The sequence below is a fragment of the Amphiura filiformis genome, chromosome 9, assembly GCF_039555335.1.
Source record: "Amphiura filiformis chromosome 9, Afil_fr2py, whole genome shotgun sequence".
Classification (NCBI taxonomy): domain Eukaryota; kingdom Metazoa; phylum Echinodermata; class Ophiuroidea; order Amphilepidida; family Amphiuridae; genus Amphiura; species Amphiura filiformis.
This window is the reverse complement of record NC_092636.1, coordinates 67,597,138-67,623,959: the sequence shown is the minus strand read 5'-3', so window position 1 is coordinate 67,623,959 and position 26,822 is coordinate 67,597,138. Positions and strand designations below refer to the sequence as shown.

Sequence of the window (26,822 nt, the reverse complement as noted above, 5' to 3'; positions counted from 1 at the left end):
TGCAGAACAGTACTTGGTGCAAGTCATAGATGCTGGAAACAAGTCCAGTAATTTTCTGCAACTCAGAGCACATCAGTTTCACTTCTCAAAGTCAGCTTTACACCAGAGTCTGCCACCAACATCTAAAGGTTTGGAACCTTACATCTACCGTGCATTCTTCAATGCATATGCCACCATGCATGTTCTGGATAGGCAACTCATCGTCCAAACCGCGGATCTAGATCCACTAGACTATGGTTTTCTACATGAGAATGGAAACCTTCTTCCTTTGACATCATGGAGATCATTGGAGCCATGTTGGAGTGTGGTGTGTCATTGCGGCAAATGTGCTTGTGTAACTTGTCCTTGCCGTGCAGCAATGGTAAAATGCAGTAACTTGTCCTTGCCGTACAGTAATGGTAAAATGCAGTGTATTCTGCAAGTGTCAGAAGACAGATAGCTGTAGAAATCTCCACAATTGACCTGATAGACAATATATATGAACTATTAATTCCAGGCTATTATTGAAGATAATCAAGTTCCTTTCAAATCAAATGGTAAATTGGTACAGTTTTCTTTCAATCACAACCTAAGTTAAACTGCCTAATGCCTAATAATGACAGTTTTGGAGGCTCCTGTTAAACTCTGTCGACCAGACGAAACTGTCAGATTAATAGTCATGTGAGCTTAGGTCTGATTTGAATAGTATTATACCATATAAAATGCATTTTAAGATGTTAAACTTAATGAATACAAATGTAAGATATTCTTAATGCTGATGCTCCCATTGGATACTATAAGACCTTACAAACAAAAGTATAGCCACCAAAACTATGACTCTTTGCTTATAAATAACTAAGTTATAAATAACAATGTTAATTTTTGGCGGCCATTTTGAAATTCAAGATGGCTGCCTCGAAGGAGGTGCCAGTGACTAAACAACTGGTCTTATTGGATTCCTTGGTAATAAAACATAGGTATAGACACCAAAATCGTGTCTCTACGCACTCCAGAAACTGAGATATTGTCAAAAGTAATAATTTTGGCGGCCATTTTGAAAAACGCTCTCTATAGAAAAAGTTAGGCAAATTCAGATCAATCACCCAAGTTTTTCTGAAAGCCCTTGACTTGTACAACAATAAAATCATGGTTGACTGAGTACAACAGAGATGGCCACGAACTCCCCCATAGAGCCTAGAGTAAGAAGCACATAACCATATGAGGGTAATCACAAAAATATACACTCTATACCTATCATGATGTCACATGATATAACTTGACATTAAAAGGATTACATAATGATAATAACAATAACCATAATATTTTGAATGGGCACACTTGACAAGTAATATGTAACTGTATCAACACAAGTCCAAATTAATTATTTAGCTCCCATTACGGTTGAGCACTTTACCTTTGGATGATTTCAACCATCTTGGATTGTATATCTTGGATTTATCTATTTACATGTACATTGTACAAGCCTTACTCAAATTTCTTGTGTGGGCTTTGAGCCTCTCTCAACATTATTGGACTATTTCCTCAGTGAAATGTAATTTTGTGGTTAATTAGTAATCAATGAATATGAAATGTAAAATATTACTCACTCACCTGAGCATATGTTTTCTCTATGGCCGCCCTTCTCTGTGAAAATTCTCTGCAAAATAAGGACAGTTTATCATCCGTTTTTTTTTTTTAAACTGCATTTTTGTTACTAAAATTGAGGTCATAGCACCCTCAACAGGCACTCTCCTCATAGAACTACATAAAGACCAATTATAGAAAACTTGATATATAAAATGTCCGCCCCAGACCAAGGTGCAGGCATAGGCATAGATCCAGGGGGATGGGGATAAATCCCTCCCAACATTTTGATATGGGAGATGGCCCATACAACCATCCCGGCCCTCCAGTGTTGATGCCTGTACATGTATGTGGATTTCTAACCAAATTAGCCTGATATTTGGCCATTTTAGCCTTAAAAGGGTCAATTTTTGCATGCTTCGTGCAAATTTATTCAATTTTAGAACCAAATTTCACTAGTTTACGGCTCATATTGAAATTCCCTTACACAGGAAGGTGTGCGCCATCCTGCAGCTTTCCTGTGCTAGCCTTCTTTTGTTAAAATCCAGGGCAGGGTGTATAACTGATGCATATAATCCATCTGTTTTATGACCGAAGCTTTCATGAGGCGGCGCTTAGCGAGGGAATCCTGCCTTCTTTCTGTGTGAAAGCGTGGTAGGGTATTTCAATATGAGCCCTAAATAGCTTCAATATGCCAACATTTTTTGTGCGCATTTGTACCATAAAAACTTATTCTGTCGCCAAAAGGTGCTGCATTCACTATACTTCAGACATTTTTTCCAACCCCATCCCCCATTGTCAAAAATCTACACCACTGGGGGCAGGGTGACAAGTTCCCCTGCCCTGCTCAGTCGACAGAAAGAATTGTTGTGACAAAATTTACGATTTGCATCTTCCTTTTGCTCTATTTTAGATCCACAATTAACAGAGATGTCAAAAAGTCATTTTTTGCAAGTCAAGTCCAAGTCACAAGTCCTTCTGTCCAAGTCCCAAGTAAGTCAAGTCATTTTGAAAAAGTTGCAAGTCAAGTCAAGTCACAAGTCATCAAATCACAAGTCAAGTCACAAGTAAGTCACAATTTGTCACAAGTCACTACAAGTCTGGCTTGGCTTTCCGGTTGAATCGTACCTGATCCTCTCCCGAGACGCTTCAGAAGAGAAAAGATGAACTTGAAGGCTTTCTTAAGGCCAGAGGTTATCCTGGCTCTGTTATCAACAGGCAAATCAGCAAAGCTCTAGAGATTCCTAGATCTGACGCCTAGTGCCTCGTGACGCCAGACTCTGATAATCCAGAACGCATTCCTCTGGTCATCACTTACCATCCATCGCTTCCTAAACTTTCTCAGATACTTCACAAACACTTGCGTATCTTGCATTCTTCTGATAGATGTAAGAAGGCTATTCCCAACCTACCCATGGTCGCTTATCGCAGAAGTACTAACATCAAGGACATGATTGTACGTTCATCCCTGCCTCCAGACCAACCTCCTCCTAGAGGCTCTATTGCATGTGGATCTTGTAAGTCATGTGAACATGACATCCACCCTGGCCCACCAGTCAAACATACTAAGGAAGGATCGTCTTTCACTAGTTCTTCCACAGGTGAAAGCCATGACATCCACAAACACATCAGTTGTCAGAGTGAGGATGTGATCTATCTCATCACTTGTGCTAATTGCCAAGTTCAGTATGTGGGAGAGACTGGTCGTAGCCTGTCAACCAGACTGGGTGAGCATTGCGCCGATGCTCGCCTTAACAGAAATACACCAGTAGCCTTATTCTGCTAGTCACATATCTGTCATGGGTATTGACAAACCCCCAAAGACTGACACGTTCATGCGAAAGAAACTTGAGAAAGACTGGATCTCTAAACTTAAGACAACCCAACCACTTGGCTTAAATGTTAAAGATTAACGTGCCAGTGTATCCTTATTTGGCCACGTGTTTTGAACTCGCCACCCTTAGGCCTAGCGTTACATCACAAATATTATGAATTTTTACACCAATCAAGTTTCAAATTAGAATATCTCCACAACTATCAACCCTAAACTAGCAAAAGTATACATTTTTGGAAAGCTGAAGGCAAAAGCAATTTAAATATACACATTTCAACTCACTGTACAGGGTGACCTTGAAGTTATACAGGGTGGAATAAAAAAAATCCAAATAAAAAATGGGTCATTTAATGTATTGCTTATTACTAACTTGCAGTTATAAACTGAAAGTAAACAACATTGATTTGGTTAGAGGTTAGGGGGAGCCTACTGACTCTGGAAGAAAAAAAATCACAGCTGTTTGGTAATCTCGAATACAGGGTGTCCCAAAATATGTTCAAATTTTTTACAATTCAACATATTTTGAACTGAAACATTTTACCCCTAACCCATACAAAAAAAGTAAGTCCATATTTAGATTCCTCATCAAATTTCCAGAAAATGTAAACTTTGACTATGATAGGATAAGTAATTAAAAATTTACAGCAACTTTTAGATTTTGAAGACATCCGCATTGCTTACTACAGTGTTTAATATGAAAACGGGTAGTTTTGTACATAAAAGTTTTCATTTTATAGACTAAACCAATCATAAAGAGTTAAAAATGATTAAAAACAATTAGCAGAATTAATAATCTTTCAAAAGAGCTCTTAACCATGTCTGTAGCCCATATGGATGCAAAAATATGATCAGTTGATTCAACGCACACACACAAAATCTTTATTTCCCATAGACTTTGCACATACCGCCACCGCCTCATCCGCCACCGCCTCATCCACCACCTTGGTCATTCTGAACTCAAACAACTCTAACTCCACTATCTTAGCTGATAAACAATTAGGGCACTTTATACAAAATGACACCAAACACACTTCAATACCTTTTGTTTAAGCAGAGATATAACAATTTGAACGAGTCTCGATTTGGAAAAGCGTAACAACACCACCATTTTTGGGTGGCGAGTTCAAAACGCGTGGCCATTTGGCCTATGGATCTTACTGGCGTCTACACATGTATTTGACATACATGTACATGTAGGCCTACATGTTTGATGGGTCAACTCACATGTGGCTTTCACACCACTGTAGGCCTCCCTCCTTGCTTGCTTGTATAGACCTTTTATCACTACCTATTTTGGCATATTTCATGTCAATTTGTTACGGTATTTCACTGTTCTTTGGTTTTAGTGATTTGTTGGCTTTCCACTGTCATCTAAAGGTCTTTACATGCACTGAGAATTGGTTTTATCATGCACGGTCCATATGAACTCATATGCATTTACTTTATCTGTTTTTCTACTTCCAAACCTACCCCCCCCCCCCCCTTTTCTGCATGCATACTGCCATTTTATTATATATGTGACCTTCCTCAACTTGTGTTTTGATTCAGCAATTATTGGCTTTTCACTTTTCTTAACACATGTATTATGCAGGCCTACATGTATAATATTTATTGCACCACGCATATCTTTTCTGATTACTTTTTCATTTACTACTGGATCTACATGTATTGTACATGCTTGATGTGTCAATTCACATTTGGCATTCTCACTGTAGGCCTCCTTGCTTGCCTATGTTTTTCCATCTTTTAGTAGACCTTGTATCACTACCTATTTTAGCATATTTCATGCTAATTTGTAACAGTATTTTACTGTGCTTTGGTTTTAGTGATTTTTGGCTTTACCACTTCACTGCAGGCCTATCCACATGAACTGCAGTTACTTGTTTTTCTACCCCCCACCCCCTCTTTCTGTATGCATACTACACTCTAATATTTGAGACTTTCCTCAACTTGTGTTTTATTCAGCAATTTTTGCTGTATTTTTTTCTCTTTTTTAACATATATGTATTTAAAATAATTGTTTTGTAATATGCATGACTCTTCTCTTTTAAATTTGAGTGACATTGGCCCACATATCTCCCTCTATTCATTCTCTTCCTCTTCCATTGACTACGACCCCTCTTGACATCTACTTCCTGTCAATTAGGACAATACCCTATTGTCCTGTGGTCGTGCTTATTTACATAATGCTTTCCAGTTTCTCACTGTAGTCAGTGATGTTAACGCCGCCTTAGGCGCATTAATTGGGCTACTTGGCGATCACTTGTCGCTACTCAAAAGAGCATGCCGCTACTTGTCTAAAATTGGGCTACTTTTGCCAGTCTCAGGTCATGCACTAATTTGATGTATTTTCCTTTCAATTTAGCCGATTTATAAAGGTTTTGAGTCTTTGAAGCTCCAAATTGAAATTACAATGGGTTTTGTGACCATTTATTGATCGGTCAGTAACTTCCCAGTAAGTACCGGAAGTTTAAAAGTCAAGTGCTTTTCCGCCCAATTGGGTGTGTTGCGTTCTAAATTCGGGTAAATCCGCCCAAATATCCGGTATTGGGCGCTTTTTTGGAAGCTGGGAAAATTGGGCTACTTGAGAATCCTTTACCGCGGCCTGGCGAGTCAATGTGCCGCGCCTTGACGCTGAAAAGTTTTGGCAACACTGACTGTAGTAAACTGTGCTTCATTGAAGTAAGACATGCTTATTTTGCTCTGAGCTTATCTTGTTTGCTACTGAGTTCTACAGGGTGTAACAATAAAATTTGTACAATTTTGAAAATAGAATGACACAAATATGCTGCATATTTTTTGGTTTGATATTTATATGTCTATCAAGATAATTTCTTTAGCCATCAGATAAGCTTTGTTCCAATAACATCGATGATATACAAGTGATGATATGGCCAATTATGTAACCTAGTCTTAAAACCGCTTGGGCCACTTTTGTCTAAGTGTTACAAAAGTGACTGAATAGAGTTGAACCATGGACCATGCAGTTAGACGGTGCTCTTATGATTGGTAGTTTTAAACAATGGGGTATTCGAAGTGGTAGAATTGATTACATAATAGAATATCTTTTTGAGTTTTGAAAGTCACAACTAAGCACTGATATATCAACCTCATTTACTAGAAATCGTGGCTGCAGCTCAACACCTTCAACCCGAATTCACGTTGGAAGAGCGTATTTTTATGGTTGTGACATTCGGTAGCACAAGAAGTCAAACCGGGAGTCAAGCAGAAACAGCAAGATTGTTTATAGTTCATTTTCCAAACTCACGTCTTCCATCAAGGCATACAATTACGTATGAGAAGTATGTAGAATTTATTAACAGAAATGCTTGTAATAGTGGTCGGTCGCCCCAGAACAGCTAGAAGCCCAGCTGAACTCACTCTCAAAATTTTATTGTTTTGTACTTTGGATGCAAAAACTGTTCTCAGAGATATGAGAAATTACTTTATAAGATAATTTGAAAAAAAAATCATGACTTCATTTATAGATTTAAAAAAGAAATCATCATTATTATTATTAAGTTCATGTTAATTATATAAAGTAAAACCACTTATAATACTTTTGTGTCAGTTCTTTGATGTTTAATGCACGATAAGAATATCTACGCGGTTCAAACTTGATATGTACGCAAACATGACAAAAGTGGCCCAACACGTTTTCTGGACGATTTGATTAATCGGACATAACTTTTGAACCCAAGCTAGTAAAGAAACCAACTAAACGTCTTCTTTTAGCCAAGATGTTACTAATTCTATTGCATATATCATTTGTGCCGTAACTCTTTTAGTTTTTTCCTGTGAGGTCAAAATGCAATTGTATAAAGTTTATTGTTACACCCTGTATTTGAACTTGCCTTCAGTTTTTGACTTGAATTTGTTTTTAAATTACAGCATGTAGTTTTTGTTGTTTGCTTTTATATTTTGTTGTCTGTCCCTGAAGAAGAGCAGTTTATCTGCTCGAAACGTCGGTTGTTTTTTTGTCCGTTTAGTGTTTGACTGCTATGTACACAGTGATTTTCATCACTTCCAGTGTACTGTTTTCCTGACACTTTTGTGGGCTCTGGAATTGGCAATTTTGGCCATCGAACTTTGCTTATTTTGTGCCTACTCTGGATGTTTGGTTTAGCGTGTCTGTTTATATGCACAGTGATTTTCATCACATGTTCTAGTGCAGTTTTGTATTACCATTGATCCTTGTTGTTTTTGCAGGTTCAGCACTTTTGTGAGCCTTGGAACTGGTAATTTTTGGCTATCGAACTTTGCTTACTTCCTATGCCTACATTTGCTGGTTTTGCCCCCCCTGCATATTGTCTAGTCTGTATTTTACTTGTTTCCCCACATCAAGTTGGTGTACATGTACCTTGCTCGTTTTCCTTTCCACTACAAGTCTATTCACCAGTTGGTCATGGTGTGATTTGTTGATGGGTATTCAATATGGCGGAAATCAAATTGAGTTTCGGAGTATAGTACTAACGAAGTCTGATGCACTAATTACTATATAGCCTAAATAGTGAAGCTTATTATAATTGTATACAATTGAAGCGGGATTGAATAAAATAGTATTATCGAATAATCACTAACTTGCTTGATTATATAAAATTCGCGTTTTTAAAATTAGCGCTAATTGTGATTTAAATATAGGCTGAGCGCATGTGCCGATCAATTAAAATTATGAAAATGATGACCAATCATCATTACGCGTTAAACTCAGAACCGGTTCTGGCTGGTTGGCTTGCGGCGTGGTTAACGCAAGGCTGACGCTTGGGCCATTCTGATTTAGGTGAGAGGTTTGATTGTATATCTTTGTGTTGACGGCAAGTATATTTAGTGATTTTCGCTGTTTTATTATGAATTATGTCATAAAAATGTTATAGACCAGAAAGTCGAATGTTAGGGAATCATTTTGGAACGTTTTCGAAATGTCAGTATCGAAATTTAGACTTTTAAATCGTATTTTTGAAGTCATGTATCTGTGATCATTTTGATTGCTTATTGTGCGTAGGCGCTTGCATGTATTCATTTTCCAAAATGTCATGTCAGGATTTTACATCAAATTTCATATTTTTGGCGATACAAAATTCTATTTATTATTTAATAATCATGTTCTATGTATTTTACCGATCATTTTGATAATATTACCGAAGGTATAGGAAGTAGGATTGGCAGAAGGAGGTGGTGGAAATATTTTTGATCGCTTTTTGATTTTTATTTAGCTAAATTTTGAAGAATGAAAAGTCGCCATTTTCAGAGGATTGAAATGTTACGCATGCGCATAATTATGAAGTCGCATGCATAATTATTGTTGAAGTGAGGGAGGGAGCAAAACTAATTTTGAATATGACAATCATGATTGAGAGGGACGGGATGTATTGCTCTGTCGTGTTAATTAATTATTTTATGGCAATTTTGGGAGGACTTTAAAATAAATCATCTTCCTTCTGCTAATGTGATATTTTATTATTATAAAATACTCAAGCGCCGTGCAAATCAACTTTAAACATGTTAAATAAAAACATATTGATATTTTTATGCATGTAGGCCCATATTTTTCATATCATATTAAGGATGTCAAATTCATCCCGGGGGAGGGGAGAATAATGTTGTGTATCATGAACTATGTAAATTATTTGTGTTATGAATATTTATGTGCAAACAAACATTCCGTACACACACGCACAGAGATATCCATACCCTGGGGACAGGCCTAGATGTGTGTCACACCTATGGGATATTGGCACCCGTGGGTGGTGCTTGCAGGCTTCATAGGAGAGGAGTGGTGACAGAAGGAGGGAGATGAAGCATTAGGTGTGATCGCATAAAGAGAGGCCAGGGGTCAGTGATATTCTGTGAGGTAAGTTGATCATGCATATACACACCCATACATATACAAACTGGTTACGGACGCCCTACCCAGGAGTGTAGTGGACCCGACCCAGGGGGTCGTGTGTCGTCGTTACCTGAGTGAGAACCTGAAGGCGTGCATGAGGGTGCACGTGAAGATCATCATGACAGGTGGAGCGTTTACCGTGTGTTGCTTGATGTGAGGGTACGGGGTGTAGGCGTACCAGAGGGAGAGCACACATGGTTGACCCACGGGATATATGACAGCAGGAGAAGGAGGCCGAGGATGATGACCTAGGGGTGTACTGTAAGCTCTGTAACCAGTTTTACACAAATACATTATATACACACATACTTTAAATTGTAGGCCTATTATTCGGGCTTACGAAAAAAAAAACATTAATTTTATAACCCGGGGTGGGGATATTTTGTTAAATAAACAGATAATGCAGTATTCTTTATTCTTCTTTTTCATTCTGATTTAGGGGCAGAACATTCTGATTTAGGGGCGGAACATTCTGATTTAGGGGCGTGAGTTATCAGGATCCGATTCAGACATTAATTTCATTGTCTGAGGGTGGGAACCAGATTGAGGGTGAGGAGGTAGTTGGGAGTAATTGTATGTTGTTGAGATTGTTGCTGGTTGTGACTTAAAAGTTAATTAAACGTGTTTATTGTGATATATATAAAACTTTATTGTGCTTTCGTGTTTTCCTTACAAGGCAGTAACGTGGGGTTCTGTCCCCCACAACTTACCCACGGTTCACTCAAAACTTACAGTGCCCCCCAGGGGACTGGTGTCAACCCAGTTATCCTGACATTAATAATCCATATATTAGACAAACGGCCGTCCCGCTACAAATTTGGTGTCAGAAGTGGGATACTGATTGTGTGAGGAAACACAGTGGAGGAAGCCGGACGGGAGAGGAGAGGACCCAGGGGGTCAATAAATGTCGGAAGACATGGCAACGAATGGAGAGTGGGAGGTGAGGAGAGAGCAACAATATGTGGGAAGACATGGCAACGAATGGAGAGAGAATGAGGTGCGGGCAGAGAATGCCCCCTCAAGTAGCAGACAGGTCCCCCGGGGGTGGGGGAATGGCGACCGACGTGGAATGACCAGAGAGGATACTGACGATGGTACCAGTAGTGAAGGGAGTTACAATTGTGTTCCCTGGTGCCACCAAACACGGTGGAGGAGGGAGGATTTTCAAGTGCTGAATCTGGGGGTGAGACTGATTATGAGTCATCGCTCGAATATTGGTCAGACCCTGAGGACCCTGAAGTGAGGTTTAAATTGCCACGTGCACATGGGGAGGCAAAAAGTGATGAAAGGGAGATGGAAATTGATGACCGACAACCTAGTGCAGTGACAGCACCCCGGGGGTTAGGTGTTAATGGAGCAGGTCAATCTGCATTAGAGCAGGGTGCGAGACCTAAGGGTTTGTTAACACCTGGGCATGAGCTTGAGAGGGAGAGGGCAGTGCGTATAATTGAAGAACATATGGAGCAAGATAGAATAGACTGTAAAAAACGAAAAGATAAGATAATGGCAAAAGCACGTGAGGGGAGTGATAAATTGGAGAATCATAAGCAGCAAACACGTGGTGAGAGGAAAAGAGCAATACAGGAAGCCCGTGAAGAAAGGGAGAGGGAAAGATCTGAAGATGAACGACAGGAATGGGAGGCTAAATTGCTCAAAAGGGAAAATAAATTGTTGATGACCGAAGCCAAGTTGAGACCAAATGTGTCGTCGGGCACGAGTAGTGACGAGGGTAAAGAAAGAAAGGTGAATAGAGGGAGGCGGATGACCAAAAGAAAGGGGCGGAAACATGACCCCGAGGGGGCCCGGGATGAAGTACATTACAACGGAAGGGGGAGATTTGTACCCCAGGGCAATTTGGAGAAGAGGGAACAGGAACTTATAAGGAGGGAGGCACGATGTAGAGATTTAGAAAGGAGAGGGGCTCGTTATAGAGAACATTCTCATTATCAGACCCAGGGAGGCGTGTAACACATGGCAGGGGTGACCCAGGGGAGTATGGTGATGAGAGACGTGGGACCCAGGGGGATTACGGTAATGGAAGACGTTACGAGACCCAGTGGGAGCGTGGGTCCCGTTCTTGGGACACCCAGGGGAATTACCGTGGTGAGCGGCGCTATGGCACCCAGGGGGAGCGTGTGTCACACTCTTTGGGCACCCAGGGGGATTATCATGACAAGAGGCATTACGGGACCCCGGGTAATTGTGATGATAGGTATAACAGGGGGGAGGGGTCGGATGTCAGAGAAGAGTGGGGCAAGCCAAAGGAGACAATTTCATAGCCAGCCCAGGGGAAAGCATGTGACATACAGCATGACCGCTCGGGGAGGTAGTGGTGATGAGGTGCGTGGTAAAAGGAGGGATCGGAGTTTAGGGAGGAATAGTGGTCAATATAGGAGTCGCTCTATTGGCAGGACCCCGAGGGAGTATATTGCCCGTCCGTTGACCCCCCAGGGGAGTAGTTGTGACGAGCTGGGTGAGAGCATGGGACGAATGGAGGTGTGTGAAGATACTGACATTGATGAGGTTAATCATGATGATGAGGGAGGGGCACCAGAGCCCACCAACAGTAGCCATCCGTATGTACCCCCACCCTTGCGGAGGGAGGGGAGAGTTAGGAATGCTGAGGAGTTACAGGACAGGTTCCGCACTAAACCTAAGCGTGAAAGGCATACATTACCGTATGATGGGAAGACCCCTTGGAAAGATTTCATTACACATTTTGAGGCATGTAGGGAGTATAATAAGTGGAGTGACAAAGAGGCTACGTACCAATTGTTCACATGTTGTCAAGGGGGCGCTCTAACCGCACTAAGTGTGAATGATGTAAACCCAAGGGAAATGGCTTATAAGGAACTGGTACGGTTGATGAAGAAAGAGTTTGGCCCAAGGGAGTGTTCAGAAAATTATTTCCATGAACTCACCAAAAGAGAACAAAAGCCGGACGAGAGTTTATATCAATTGGCGCAGGATATTAAACGGCTAACAGCCTTGTCACACCCGAGAACTGAACGGAAGGAGCGTGATAGAATTGCAAGAGAGTATTTCAAACATGCAATTACAGATATTGATATTAAGAAAGAACTCTTCCGCACAAGGCCTAAGACCTTGGAGGCGGCAGTACAGGGGGCACAAGCAGTAGAGTCATTTTACCGTATAGAAAATAACAAGGGAGAAATAGACATGCATACAGTCGGGCTATGGAAGCGACGGAGGTACCTGTAAAGGCAATAGCAAAACAGGTGATAAAGGAGGTAGAGCAAGAGATGGAGGCAAAGTATAAGAGGGAGGTCCCCGGGAGGGACATGAGAGCACCAGATGTTCGACAGGGAGATATGAGGGGTAGGGAATCTGACCCGAAGGTGTGCTATAGGTGCCAGCAACCAGGGCATTTTGCCCGGGAGTGTCCAAGTAGGCCTACTCTGTGCTTTCGTTGTCGGATGCCAGGCCACAGGGCCCGGGATTGTACACACCGAGAAGTTGTTTGTAATAAATGCAGAAAAGAAGGACACATTGCAAGAAATTGCCCACAGGTGTCGGGAAACGATGGCAGGCCATCCCAGGGGGCCATGGGGCGGCCGGTAGCTCAGTAGGGGCCCAGGCTAAAGTAAAGGAGGGTCGGGTGTGGAGTTTGGGGAACTTGAGTGCCGACAGGAGAGATGGAAGAAGTGGTAATACCAGAAAATATATCTGAGATATGGGTACCGACATATGTGCAGGGGTTATCAATACCACTGTTGTTAGACACTGGCACGTCCCACACTATTTTGACACCGAACGCATACCATAGCATACCAGCAGATAGGCGGCCGAAACTAGAAAGCCCACACTTAATTCTAAAACAAGCTAATGGCAGTGCGGTGAACGTGTGGGGGAAAGCCACAGTTGAGGTGAGGGTCGGGAATCAATATGAGAGGGTGACGATTGTAGTGGGTGAGGTGACAAGCTGCATGTTGGGGATGGATTTTCTGCGACGGACAGGTGCAAAACTTGATTTTGGACAGTTACAACTCCAGTGGGAGGGTGTACTGTTCAATGTTCCCCGACCCCAGACACTGTGTTCTCGTCACCCCCGAGGGTGGTGGCCGCCGTTGATACGATGGTACCGGCTGGACACACGTCAGTTATAACTGCAACAATATCGGGAATGAGGGGGTCGGGACGGCTTGGAGTAGTAGAACCGCTAGGCGGGGGGCGATTGCCTGAAAATGGCTTGTTAGTAGCTAGGAGTGTGATATGTACTCAGAACAAGGTGGTGCCCGTGAGTGTAATGAATGTCGGAAACAGACCCAGGAGGGTGAGGCAGGGGACGTGTTTGGCAAAGATGGTGCCGATAGGGGAGGCTGAGGTGTGTCGTACTAGGATGATGGTGTCTGAACCTGACCCTGGGGACGGGGTGTGTGTCCCAGATCATCTGAAAGAGGTGACAGAGCGTAGTACTGCTGATTTAGAGTCGGGTGATAAGGAGAAGGTGACACAGTTATTGGTGCAGTATCAGGATGTTTTCTCCACGGGGGAGTTTGACATTGGTAGGACCCCCTGGGTAAAACACAGTATACAGACAGGTGATGCTGCACCAATTAGACAACGATTGAGGCGTTCATCACCCCAGCAGAGGGAGGAGGTAGAGAGACAGGTTCAGGAGTTACTGGCTAAAGGTTTGATAGAGCCTTCTGATAGCCCCTGGGCTAGCCCAGTGGTTCTTGTGGCAAAGAAAGATGGCTCTAAGAGGCTATGTTTAGATTACCGCAAAATTAATGAGATTTCCACGAAGGATGCGTATCCCCTCCCCAGGATAGACGACTCACTTGACGCGTTGGGAAATGCTAAGTATTTTTCAACCCTTGACATGGCCTCTGGGTACTGGCAGGTGGAGATGGATGATGATGCGCGTGACAAGTCGGCTTTTATTACACACAGTGGGTTGTATGCATGGAATGTGCTCCCGCTCGGTCTCTGTAATGCTCCGGCCCACGCTTGAGAGGCTCATGGAGAGAGTGTTGGCAGGGTTACGGTGGGAGACACTCCTTGTGTATCTGGATGATGTAATAGTGTTCGGAAATACAATAGCAGAGTCTGTAGAAAGGTTGGAGGCTGTTTTGATTCGGTTTCGGGATGCAGGACTGAAGTTAAAGCCCTCTAAATGCAACTTATTTCAGAAGCAAGTCGGTTATTTGGGTCATGTTGTGTCAAGTGAAGGGATACATACAGATGCATCCAAAATAGAAGCGGTGAAATCGTGGCCTACTCCTTCCACGCTTGAAACAAGTGCGAAGTTTCTTAGGACTGGCATCATATTATAGGAGATTCATCAGAGGATTTGCCGAAATAGCAGCACCACTCCACAGGTTGACAGAAAAGATGGCTGTATTTGACTGGACAAGTCAGTGTGATGAGGCGTTTGAACAGTTGAAAGAAGCTCTAATTAGTGCCCCCATCCTGGCTTACCCTAGGGCCGATGGACAGTTTGTACTGGACACAGATGCGAGTGCTTTCGCTATTGGTGGTGTGTTGTCTCAGGAACAGGAGGGAGAAGAGAGAGTCATAGCATATGGAAGCAAATCTCTGTCCAAATCAGAGAGGAACTATTGTGTGACAAGAAGAGAATTGTTGGCCATAGTGGTGTTCCTGAAGAAGTATCGACACTATGTGGGAGGGAGTCGAGTGAAAGTACGGACAGATCATGGATCTCTCCGGTGGTTATGCAACTTCAAGAATCCTGAGGGGCAGCTAGCACGGTGGCTAGAGGTGCTATCAACCTTTAATATGGAGTTAGAGTACCGCCAGGGGAGACGACATCAGAATGCAGATGGTTTGTCACGTATACCCTGCAAGCAATGCGACAAAATGACACATGCTGAAGGTGACCAAGAGGAAAGTGGGGTCAGGTCGGAGTCACCAACGGAAGCGTGTAAAGAAATGTGCGAAACAGGTTGTCAGACTGAGGAAGGGGGTCCAAGTGAGAAGGAGGGAGATGTTGCTGGTGAAAAACCTGGTAGCCACGGGACAGTGCGAATGGTAGAAAAAGATGATATGGCGAACCTGGAGCTGTCGGGGGCAAGTTGCATGGTAGTGGACCTACCCGAGGAAGATGGAAGTAAAGAAAATGATACGCATGACCTACAGATGTTGTTAGATGTTGAGCAGTATTTTGATAGTGACACATGGACAGAAGATGAAACCGATGAAACGATTGAGAAAGGAAGTTCAGTCGGTAGTGAAGTGAACATGTGTGGGACTGGGGGGAGATTGGATGAAGATCAGCAGTCAACGGGTTTTGAACCTTCAATGGATGATCCTTGTTGTGGAGACAATGAGGAAGAGGTTGAATTTTCAAAGACGGTTCAGACACAAAATGTGACCATAGAGCCTGAGATAACATTTGAAATGATTAGAGAGGCGCAGTTAGAAGACGAAGCTATAGGCCAAGTCTTATGGGAGAAGGAGGAGGAGGTAGAAACCCCTGTGGAAGGAAGTTTCTATGCTACCAGGTGCCTCAAGACATATTGGGGGCAGTGGGACTTATTGGAAGTGAAAAAGGGTGTGTTGACAAAGAGATGGGAGAGCGATGATGGAAAGACCATCAAGTGGATGATAGTCCTGCCAAAGAAATTAAGGGAGAGAGTGCTGGATGAGATACATGCATCTAAATCTGGAGGGCACCTGGGGAGGAATAAAACTCTCCCGAAGGTACAAGAGAGGTACTTCTGGGCAGGAATGAATGCTGATGTGAGGGTATACCGGAGGTGTGTCAAATGTGCACAGAAAAAGGGCCCACAACGCAAACACCGAGCACCGTTGCAGCAGTATAAGGTGGGGGCGCCACTGGAACGTGTAGCAATAGATATACTTGGACCGTTGACAAGGACTGATGATGGGAATGAATATGTCCTGGTTGTTGGGGACTACTGGACCAAGTGGATGGAAACTTATGCCATAGAAAACCAGCAGGCTGAGACGGTTGCTGCTAAGTTAGTAGAAGAGTTTGTTTGTCGGTTTGGAGTACCGATGGAGTTGCACTCCGATCAGGGTAGGAATTTCGAGTCGACAGTATTCAGTGAGATGTGTAGGATCTTGGGGATCAACAAGACGAGGACAACTGCGTATAACCCTAAATCAGATGGGATGGTGGAAAGGTACAACAGAACCATTGTCAATGCGGTGTCATTGATGATTCAACCACATCAAGGACAGAGAGATTGGGACCGGTACTTACCGTATGTTGGATTTGCTTATAGCAGCAGTGTACAGGCTTCCACGGGGGAGAGTCCCAACATGATGATGCTGGGTAGGGAAGTTCATTTACCCCTGGACCTAGTGGTGGGCGCTGTACCTCATGAGAAGGAGTGTCGGAGTGAGTATGCAGAGGACTTGAGGGAGCAACTCAGAGAGATTCATGAGCGAGCACGACATGCTCTAGAAGTGAGTACGCGTCGGCAAAAGAGGAATTATGACCGTACAGCACAAGGACCAGTCTACAAACTTGGTCAGTTTGTATGGCTATATGACACACAACGGCGACCTAAACTCTCAAAGAAGTTAGGCCTACCTTGGCAGGGTCCATTTTTGATAGTGACAGTCCTTTCCGATGTTGTATTTAGGATACAGAGATCACACCGAAGTAAAACTAAAGTGGTCCATGCCGACCGACTAAAGCTGTATGAGGGACCAGAGTTGGTGAAATGGACTTACAAATCACCAGTTGTAGCAAGTGAAATGGAGCCTGAATTACACACAGCAGATGTAAAGGAGAAGGACACAGCAGGTGCACAGGAGAAGGAAGCAGGAGGTGCACAGGAGAAGGAAGCAGAAGGTGCACAGGAGAAGGAAGCAGGAGGTGCACAGGAGAAGGAGACATCAGAAGTAAAGGAGAAGGAAGCAGGAGGTGCACAGGAGAAGGAGACATCAGAAGTAAAGGAGAAGGAAGCAGGAGGTGCACAGGGGAAGGAAGCAGGAGGTGCACAGGAGAAGGAAACAGTAGATATAAAGGAGAAGGAAACAGTAGATATAAAGGAGAAGGAAACAGCAAGTGTACCGGAGAAGAGGGAAATTAGTATTAATAAGAAGGAGGGGACAAGGGAAGGACAGGACACAAGAGGAGGTAGTGGACTGGATGAGGGTGGAAACGAGGATAATCAGACACGCAGGAGTCCAAGAGAAAAGCGTCAGAAACCAGTTAGATACCGATAATTAATTATCATGTTGCGGATGAGAGTAAGCCTACAAAATTTTCTAATATCGCTGATGGGAGTAGGCCTACATTTTCTAATGTTGTGGATGGGAGTAGGCCTAAAATTTTCTAATATCGCTGATGGGAGTAGGCCTACATTTTCTGATGTTGTGGATGGGAGTATAAGGCTACAAATTTCTAATTTTGTGGATGGGAGTAGGCCTACATTTTCTGATGTTGTGGATGGGAGTATAAGGCTACAAATTTCTAATTTTGTGGATGGGAGTAGGCCTAAAATTTTCTAATATCACTGATGGGAGTAGGCCTACAAATTTATGGAGTATAATCTATACAAGAGGAACTTTGTGTAGGACTTTTTTTTGCAATTGTCTTGGGCGCTTATTAAATTGTTTTATTTTTGAGTATATAGTAGGCTTTGTATACTTGAATACTAATAATGATATTTTATCATTGTTATTTCAGAATACGGAAAGAGAAATTACCGTTAATGATGGGCGACGCTGAGAGTGAGGGGACATGTGGAATGGTGGACTATGTCAGTAGGGGACTTATGATAGGGGTGTCGATGTGCGTGGTACTTGTGATGTTCAGGGGGCTGGTAGAAATCTGGAAATTGCAACGTTGGGCAAAAAGAGAGGCAGAAGAGGCAAGGAGGGAGGCGAGATGGGTCAGGCAGTGGGCAGAGGCGTTTGACGTGAGGGTGAGCCGGTTTATGACCCAACAACAGATGAGGGAAAATGAGGCGGAGGTGACCCGGGGGTCAGCAAGGACCAATTTGCATCATGGGGAATATATTTCAATGACCGGGGTGCATGTGGAGCGGGGTGCGAACAGGATTAGAAATAGTATTAGAAAGGAAAGAGAGGGGAGAAGTGGTAGGCCTACTATTAGAGGTGGGAGAACAGGACAGCAAATTGGGTGTGGGGTAGCACCACATAACCCAGAGGTCATAGTGAATTTAGCCCCACCATTTGCTGCCTGGTCAACATTGAGGAGTGCTGGACGGGGAGGAGCTAGGCCTAAAATGCTTTCTTCAAATGATAAGGAAATAACTAAGGAGGAGAAGGAGGAGGGACTGGACAATGCTGATAAAGCATTGCGTGAGATAAATAAGACCCTAAATGCAGTGACGGAGAGTTTGGGGAAATTAAATGGGGGTCAGCAACAACTGTAGATAGATAGGGCCTACAGTTATGTCATGTGTATCAGAAAGAAAGACGCGATTTTTTTTTAAAAAAAAGAAAAGAAAAAGAAAAGGAAAGTGGAGGTTGAATACATGAATAAATTTTTTTGAGGTGTATTTGTAAGGAGAAATAATAATATTTAAAACAGATCCTTAGCAATGTGTATTAGCAAAGGATGTTGGTCCAGAGAGTAGGCCCATGACGGTAATTTGCTTTGATTGACATATTGACGCTGGCGCCCTGTTATTGAGCGACATACGCGGAGTTTTGAGTCGCCAAGGCTGTGCCTATGCGCTGACGCGAGCCAGCTAAGAATTTGTGTTGTTGTTATGATTGACGGCGGTGGAATAATCACATTTTATATACATAGTATACAAATTGAGAAGTTGTTTTGTGTACTGCCAGAGATTGTAAGAGGTGAATACATGGCTAAAAATTTTTTTTGGTCCCTGTAAATTAAGTTGTATCATAATTAAAATGTGTTACTAATGTTGCTATTTATGTCTTTGTTTTTTTACAGGTACTTAGACAAATAAACAAATAAACATGTGGTCAACAAGGAAGTTGGAGATTGTGGAATTGCCGGGGCTGCCGGAGGGGTGGCTCAGAGGGGCAGATGGTGGCCTAAGGAAGGAGATGCTGTGGAGCGAGGAGGTGGAACGAGAGGAGAGGGAACAAGCAGAAAGAGTGGAGAAGGAGGCGGCGGCAAAGGAGGAGGCGAGGGAGGAGGCAAAGAGGAGGCAGGAGATGAAAAAAAAAGAAGGCAAAACCCTCATGAAACAGGAGATGAGTAAAATAAGAGGCATCAATTTGGTGGCGTCACTGCGGGAAGAGGGGGAGAAGTTGAAGGCGGAGCAAGAGGAGATGAAGTCAGCAATGGCAGACTTCCGGGCGCAGATGGAGAAAGAAAGGGGAGAATGGGCAGCAGAGCGTGAAATGGCGAAAAAAGGAAAGGGGAAAGTGTGGAAAGAGGAAGAGGAGAGGCGGCTGGATTCATTTAGAGGAGAACTGAGGAAGAGAGAGGGTATGGTTGGAGGGGGTACGGAAGAAGGTAGAGGAGGAGATAGGGGAGTTGGCGATAGCAAGGGAGGAGGGAGGAGATAAGAAGGAGGGAGGAGATAGGAAGGAGGAAGGAGGTAGAAGTAGAAGCAAAATGACCCAGGAGGAGACAGCGGCTATATTCGCCCAGACCCCAGAAATGCCAAGCAGTGCTGAGGGGTGGGGAGGTGATCCCGGGGCCGGGAGTGTTTATGCCCCTGCTTGAGATACGTGTAGGGCGGCAGGTTAACAGGCAGGATAAGTAGATAGATGTTGTGGAATACCATTATACTGTTGTGTTAAGTTCTTGTTGTGTTTTTTTTTCTATTATTATTAGACTGAGACCAAGACCTGCAATGATGAGTGACACTGACAGCGACCACAAGAGAGGCTGGAGGAAGGAGAAGGAAGAGAGGAAGAGGACGCGACAACATACTGACCCCCGTGCGACTAATGCTAATAGGACACAGAGACTCCAGAAGGACGCACCACAGACAGATGGGGGCGGGACAACATCAAGACATATGCGACAGACCATGAGAGACCAACCACCAGGAATAAAATGCTTCCGCTGCCAGGGCTTCGGCCACAAGGCATTCCAGTGTCCAAACAACAAATACCACCGACCACCTTCAAGACAGACAGACGAGGGGAAAGAGGAGACGACGAGAGGGATTGAGGAGGTGCCAGGAGAGAGTGAAGGAGGCAGAGTTGGGGTTACAACGAAAGCGGGGGAGTTGGAAAAGAGACAAGAGGAGAGGAATAAAGAGAGAGAGGAGAGAGAGAAGGAGGCGAAGAGGGCAAGGGAGTTACGGGAGAAGGAGGAGGAGATAGAAAGACAGACATTGCAGATTGAAAGTGAGTTACAAGAGCTGGAGAAGAGGCAAGAACAACAGGAGAAAGAAGACAATCTACGTGAGAAAATAGCAATGAAAGAACAAGACCAGAAGGATCAGGAAGCTGCTGTGTGCAAGATGGCGAGACGGCAAGTTAAGCTGAGAGACACGAGAGGAAGAGGGCAAGAGCAGGGAACTGGAGAGTTATTGGTAATGGTGAGAGGAGAGAATGGCGACGGAGGGAGGAAGAGGGAAAGAGTGGGAGAAATGGAGACGGAAGGGCAAGAGAAACGAAGGAAGGAGGATGTAGAGGGGGAGAAGGTGAAGGAATCAAGTAGTAGTACAAGCAACACCAGTGACGAGGAAGAGAAGAAATTGGTCGTGAGAGAGGTAAAGTTGAAGGCTGGCGATATATACACAGCGAAAGGTCCAGCAGTAGTGATAGAGGTGGTACAGGAGGCACAGTGGATGGGGAAAGAGGTGAAATAGGTATATAAATCAAAAGGAAAGATGGAGAAAGAGGTTAATCATAAAGGAAGGAAAGGAAGTGTTTAATTATATATATATAAAGGGTTTTATATACGTTGTGTTTATGTTGAAACAGTTGTAATAAGTAATCAAAAGGAAGGATGTGGAAATCAGAGAAAAGCGTCAATCATAAAGGAAGGAAAGGAAGTGTTAAATTTGTATTTAAAAAAAAAAAATGTTTTATAAGTTGTGTTAATATTGAAAAAAAAAAGTTGCAATAAGTAAAAGGAAGGATTCGAAAAAAAACAGAGAAGGAGAGACAAAATATCAATGAAAGGCCTAGAACGGAGTTGTAAAATGTTTACCAAAAGTTGCTCTGAGTGACATATTGAAATGAGAGAGCAAATTAAGAAAAATTAATGAAGAATTGAGTTGTTGAATTGTAGTTGGAAGGAAGATTTTAAGTTGTTATTGTTGAAAACACTTTGGAAATAAGCCCATCAAAAGGAAGGATGCGGAAATCAGAGAAAGAGGTTTACTTAATATAAAGGAAGGCAAGGACATGTTTAATTTAAAATAAAATAGTTGTGTTGATGTTGAAAAAGTTGATATTTAAGTAAAAGGAAGGATTGAAAAAAAAAAAATAAGAGAAAGAGAAGCAAAATATCAAGGAAAGGAATAGAACGGAAAAAAAAAAAAAAAACATTTTCAAGTAGATAGAACTACAGAAGGAATATAAGTAAAAGGAAGGATTTGACCCATGGAGAGTAATTTTTATTGAAAAAGGAAAGACTGGTACGGAGTGGAAACAAACTGATCTATGTGAAAAATTAAAAGACTAATAGATGATGTTGATTGTTGTGTAGGATTAAAATGTAATGCAAGAAGAAAAAAAAAAAACGAAGCCCGAGTCAAGTCAATACCGTGTGGTTTTAATTATGAGGGTAGTTCGATATACAAATTATACATATGTATATCAACTCAAAATCGACTGATGGCTAATGGTTTTAATCATGATGGTAGTGCGATATACAAATTATACATATGTATATCAGCTCAAAATCGACTGATGGCTAATGGTTTTAATCATGATGGTAGTGCGATATACAAATTATACATATGTATATCAGCTCAAAATCGACTGATGGTTAATGGTTTTAATCATGATGGTAGTTGGATATACAGATTATACATATGTAGGCCTATATCAACTCAAAATCGACTGATGGCTAATAGTTTTAATCAAGATGGCAGTTGGATATACATATATAGCTACATGTATATCACCTGAAGATCAGTCGAATCTATACTGTATCCAAGGTGTAATTCTTTAACGGCAGTTATATATACATGTGTACCTACATGTATATCAACCAAACTTTCGAGTGAAAACTTCGATCACATGCAGCTATAAAGAGTCTAATTAAATCAACCAGCTTCAAGCCACGAGCCACGAACTCAAAAACCAAATACCAGTCAGAAGACAGCAGAGGGATCAAGACCACAGAGAAGATTTTGAAAACTTACAATAATTATGTAGTATATGGACGGTATCGGCGCGTGTTCAATCCCGCTTTGTATTTGCGCGTTGTGTGCCGGGACGTCACACTCTGGGAAGGGGGCTGTGAAGCGGGATTGAATAAAATAGTATTATCGAATAATCACTAACTTGCTTGATTATATAAAATTCGCTTTTTAAAATTAGCGCTAATTGTGATTTAAATATAGGCTGAGCGCATGTGCCGATCAATTAAAATTATGAAATGATGACCAATCATCATTACGCGTTCAACTCAGAACCGGTTCTGGCTGGTTGGCTTTGCGGCGTGGTTAACGCATAAGGCACGCTTGGGCCATTCTGATTTAGGTGAGAGGTTTGATTGTATATCTTTGTGTTGACGGCAAGTATATTTAGTGATTTTCGCTGTTTTATTATGAATTATGTCATAAAAATGTTATAGACCAGAAAGTCGAATGTTAGGGAATCATTTTGGAACGTTTTGAAATGTCAGTATCGAAATTTAGACTTTTAAATCGTATTTTTGAAGTCATGTATCTGTGATCATTTTGATTGCTTATTGTGCGTAGGCGCTTGCATGTATTCATTTTCCAAAATGTCATGTCAGGATTTTACATCAAATTTCATATTTTTGGCGATACAAAATTCTATTTATTATTTAATAATCATGTTCTATGTATTTTACCGATCATTTTGATAATATTACCGAAGGTATAGGAAGTAGGATTGGCAGAAGGAGGTGGTGGAAATATTTTTGATCGTTTTTGATTTTTATTTAGCTAAATTTTGAAGAATGAAAAAGTCGCCATTTTCAGAGGATTGAAATGTTACATGCATGCGCATAATTATGAAGTCGCATGCATAATTATTGTTGAAGTGAGGAGGAGCAAAACTAATTTTGAATATGACAATCATGATTGAGAGGGACGGGATGTATTGCTCTGTCGTGTTAATTAATTATTTTATGGCAATTTTGGGAGGACTTTAAAATAAATCATCTTCCTTCTGCTAATGTGATATTTTATTATTATAAAATACTCGCGCGCCGTGCCGTCAACTTTAAACATGTTAAATAAAAACATATTGATATTTTTATGCATGTAGGCCCATATTTTTCATATCATATTAAGGATGTCAAATTCATCCCGGGAGGGAGAATAATGTTGTGTATCATGAACTATGTAAATTATTTGTGTTATGAATATTTATGTGCAAACAAACATTCCGTACACACACGCACAGAGATATCCATACCCTGGGGACAGGCCTAGATGTGTGTCACACCTATGGGATATTGGCACCCGTGGGTGGTGCTTGCAGGCTTCATAGGAGAGGAGTGGTGACAGAAGGGGGGGATGAAGCATTAGGTGTGATCGCATAAAGAGAGGCCAGGGGTCAGTGATATTCTGTGAGGTAAGTTGATCATGCATATACACACCCATACATATACAAACTGGTTACGGACGCCCCTACCCAGGAGTGTAGTGGACCCGACCCAGGGGGTCGTGTGTCGTCGTTACCTGAGTGAGAACCTGAAGGCGTGCATGAGGGTGCACGTGAAGATCATCATGACAGGTGGAGCGTTTACCGTGTGTTGCTTGATGTGAGGGTACGGGGTGTAGGCGTACCAGAGGGAGAGCACACATGGTTGACCCACGGGATATATGACAGCAGGAGAAGGAGGCCGAGGATGATGACCTAGGGGTGTACTGTAAGCTCTGTAACCAGTTTTACACAAATACATTATATACACACATACTTTAAATTGTAGGCCTATTATTCGGGCTTACGTAAAAAAACATTAATTTTATAACCCGGGGGTGGGGATATTTTGTTAAATAAACAGATAATGCAGTATTCTTTATTCTTCTTTTTCATTCTGATTTAGGGGCGGAACATTCTGATTTAGGGGCGGAACATTCTGATTTAGGGGCGTGAGTTATCAGGATCCGATTCAGACATTAATTTCATTGTCTGAGGGTGGGAACCAGATTGAGGGTGAGGAGGTAGTTGGGAGTAATTGTATGTTGTTGAGATTGTTGCTGGTTGTGACTTAAAAGTTAATTAAACGTGTTTATTGTGATATATATAAAACTTTATTGTGCTTTCGTGTTTTCCTTACAAGGCAGTAAGTGGGGTTCTGTCCCCACAACTTACCCACGGTTCACTCAAAACTTACAGTGTCCCCCAGGGGACTGGTGTCAACCCGGTTATCCTGACATTAATAATCCATATATTAGACAAACGGCCGTCCCGCTACACAATGGTCACATTGGTAGTTCAAGAACAAGTTAAAATGTAAATTGTAGGCCTACTAATATTCATAAATTCTACGGTACATCTATAAATTTCAATTTACAGGAAAGTAACCTCAGACTTGCGTTGGTGACAAGTCATTTTTGTCAAGTCCAAGTCCAAGTCATTTTGTCTAAGTCACAAGTAAGTCAAGTCATTTTGCAAGTCAAGTCACAAGTCCCAAAAATAGTGACTTGAGTTAGACTCGAGTCCAAGTCACACGACTCGAGTCTACATCTCTGACAATTAACCCCATTTAGCATTAAATGTCAAATTTCTGAGCGCCGTGCACATTTGTCCTGGTAAAGTCCTTCTGCGAGACATTCCCTTTTTCCATCTCGAACTTGGTAAAAAATGAGACCTATGATTCCATCCTTTCTACTATTTAACTGAATATGAGTGCTTATTGGTCCATTTTAGCATGAAATTGCAAATTTTTCATGTGCATCGCACACATTTATCCAGATAGTATTATTTTAGTAGCAGATCAGTGCCCACCATGAAACGACTAAGACGGACCATCGAGCTCACACTTTGCCCTCACCACATTTTCAATACTAGTCAGGGCCGAATTTGCCACAGGGCCCAGTCTGGGAATGGGGCAAAATTTTAATGGGGAGATAATAATATTATTAAAACAAATGAAGTTGGAATATATTTACACACAATCAACCCTCTTTGAACTGTAGCATTGAAATAGCAATGCACACACTTTTCCCGGTTATCTAATTCTCCACACCCTCCTGAGAAAATGGTCTACCTATGGCCCTGCCAGTCCAGGGTTCGGTTTTTCCGAGAAAGTGGTAAAAACTGGCAAAAACCTGTTTTTGCCAGTTTTTGCCTGGTTTAAACCGGCAAACATGGCAAAAACTGGCAAAAATTAACATACAGTCACTCAAATATTAAAAAGTAACACAGAAAGCTCATAAACAGCAACACAAAACTTTTAATGAATCATTAAACATATTTCTTGCCTCACCAAGTCCTTAAAATGAAAAAGGTTTGAATTTGAAATATGATACATTTTGGTTAAATGCACTTGAGCAATGAAAACGCATGCCTTTAATTTCTTTTATTAAAATATGTTACTTATAATTATAAAATCTGGCCTTGTTACACTCAGGAAATTATTTTTGTAACTTAATAATTTGTTTTGAGATGAAAAAAACTGAACTATAAATCACTTTTTTAGTTTTTGCCCAAAAACTGTTTTTGCCAAGCGGTTAAAACCGCGGTTTTTTCCACCTGTGGCAAAAACCTGCGAACCCTGCCTGCCACCAAATGACCATTTTTCACGGCTGATAAGTCAAACTGGGGGGCTATGCCCCCACCTTTGTGCACGCCACTGAAATCTATTAAAAATTAATAAAGCATGACTTTACATTCACAAGATTTGTAACTTTAATTTTTATATGACTCTTGCAATTTGCCGATGGTTTTGCCGACAACAGAATTGGGGGTGTCTCACCCCATACCCACCTAGCAGCGGCCCTGACAATTAGTGACAATATATTGTGTCAAATGTGTCAGGGAATGAATACGAGTGGGAAGTGACAGCTCTATATAAAAGTAATAAAACTACGGAAGCTGCCATTTCCTTGCCATCGCGCAGGCCTGGAACGCTGATGCGAGCTGTATGTACTGAGTGCATCACGCATGATGTTCACATTTTCAAGCACTAAAATTGCCATTTGCTGCATCTACCATGCCTGTTTTTTAATATTTTTTCAAATTTTTTCAAATGTTGAAAACGAACTTTATTTGTGAATTTGTTATATTTTTAGGCTGGTTTTAGTGCACGTACAATCAATATCAACTAACTTTAATAAAAACGTAATAAAACTGACCAAGGTCCATCCATAAATTATAGAAAGAAAATACTGAGAAATTGCTCTAAATTACAATCATAAGGGGCTATGCAATAATTATGAGCACTGGGGGAAGGTGAAATTCCCGCTAAAATTGGGGGAAAGACATTTTTGGTGAGCCAAAATGAGGGGGGAAAGCAAG

The 26,822-nt window shown here is 41.9% G+C and overlaps 1 protein-coding gene across 4 annotated transcripts in view; it reads right to left on the bottom strand.

The window, feature by feature from the left end:
* The window catches only part of LOC140161366 (F-BAR and double SH3 domains protein 2-like), an 88,094-nt gene that overhangs the window by 53,101 nt on the left and 8,171 nt on the right, over positions 1 to 26,822 (bottom strand). For all 4 annotated transcript variants that reach the window (XM_072184872.1, XM_072184874.1, XM_072184875.1 and 1 more), the window contains exon 3: positions 1,591 to 1,636. In XM_072184872.1, the coding sequence (XP_072040973.1) occupies positions 1,591 to 1,636 (46 nt within the window). The remainder of the gene's footprint in view (positions 1 to 1,590; positions 1,637 to 26,822) is intronic.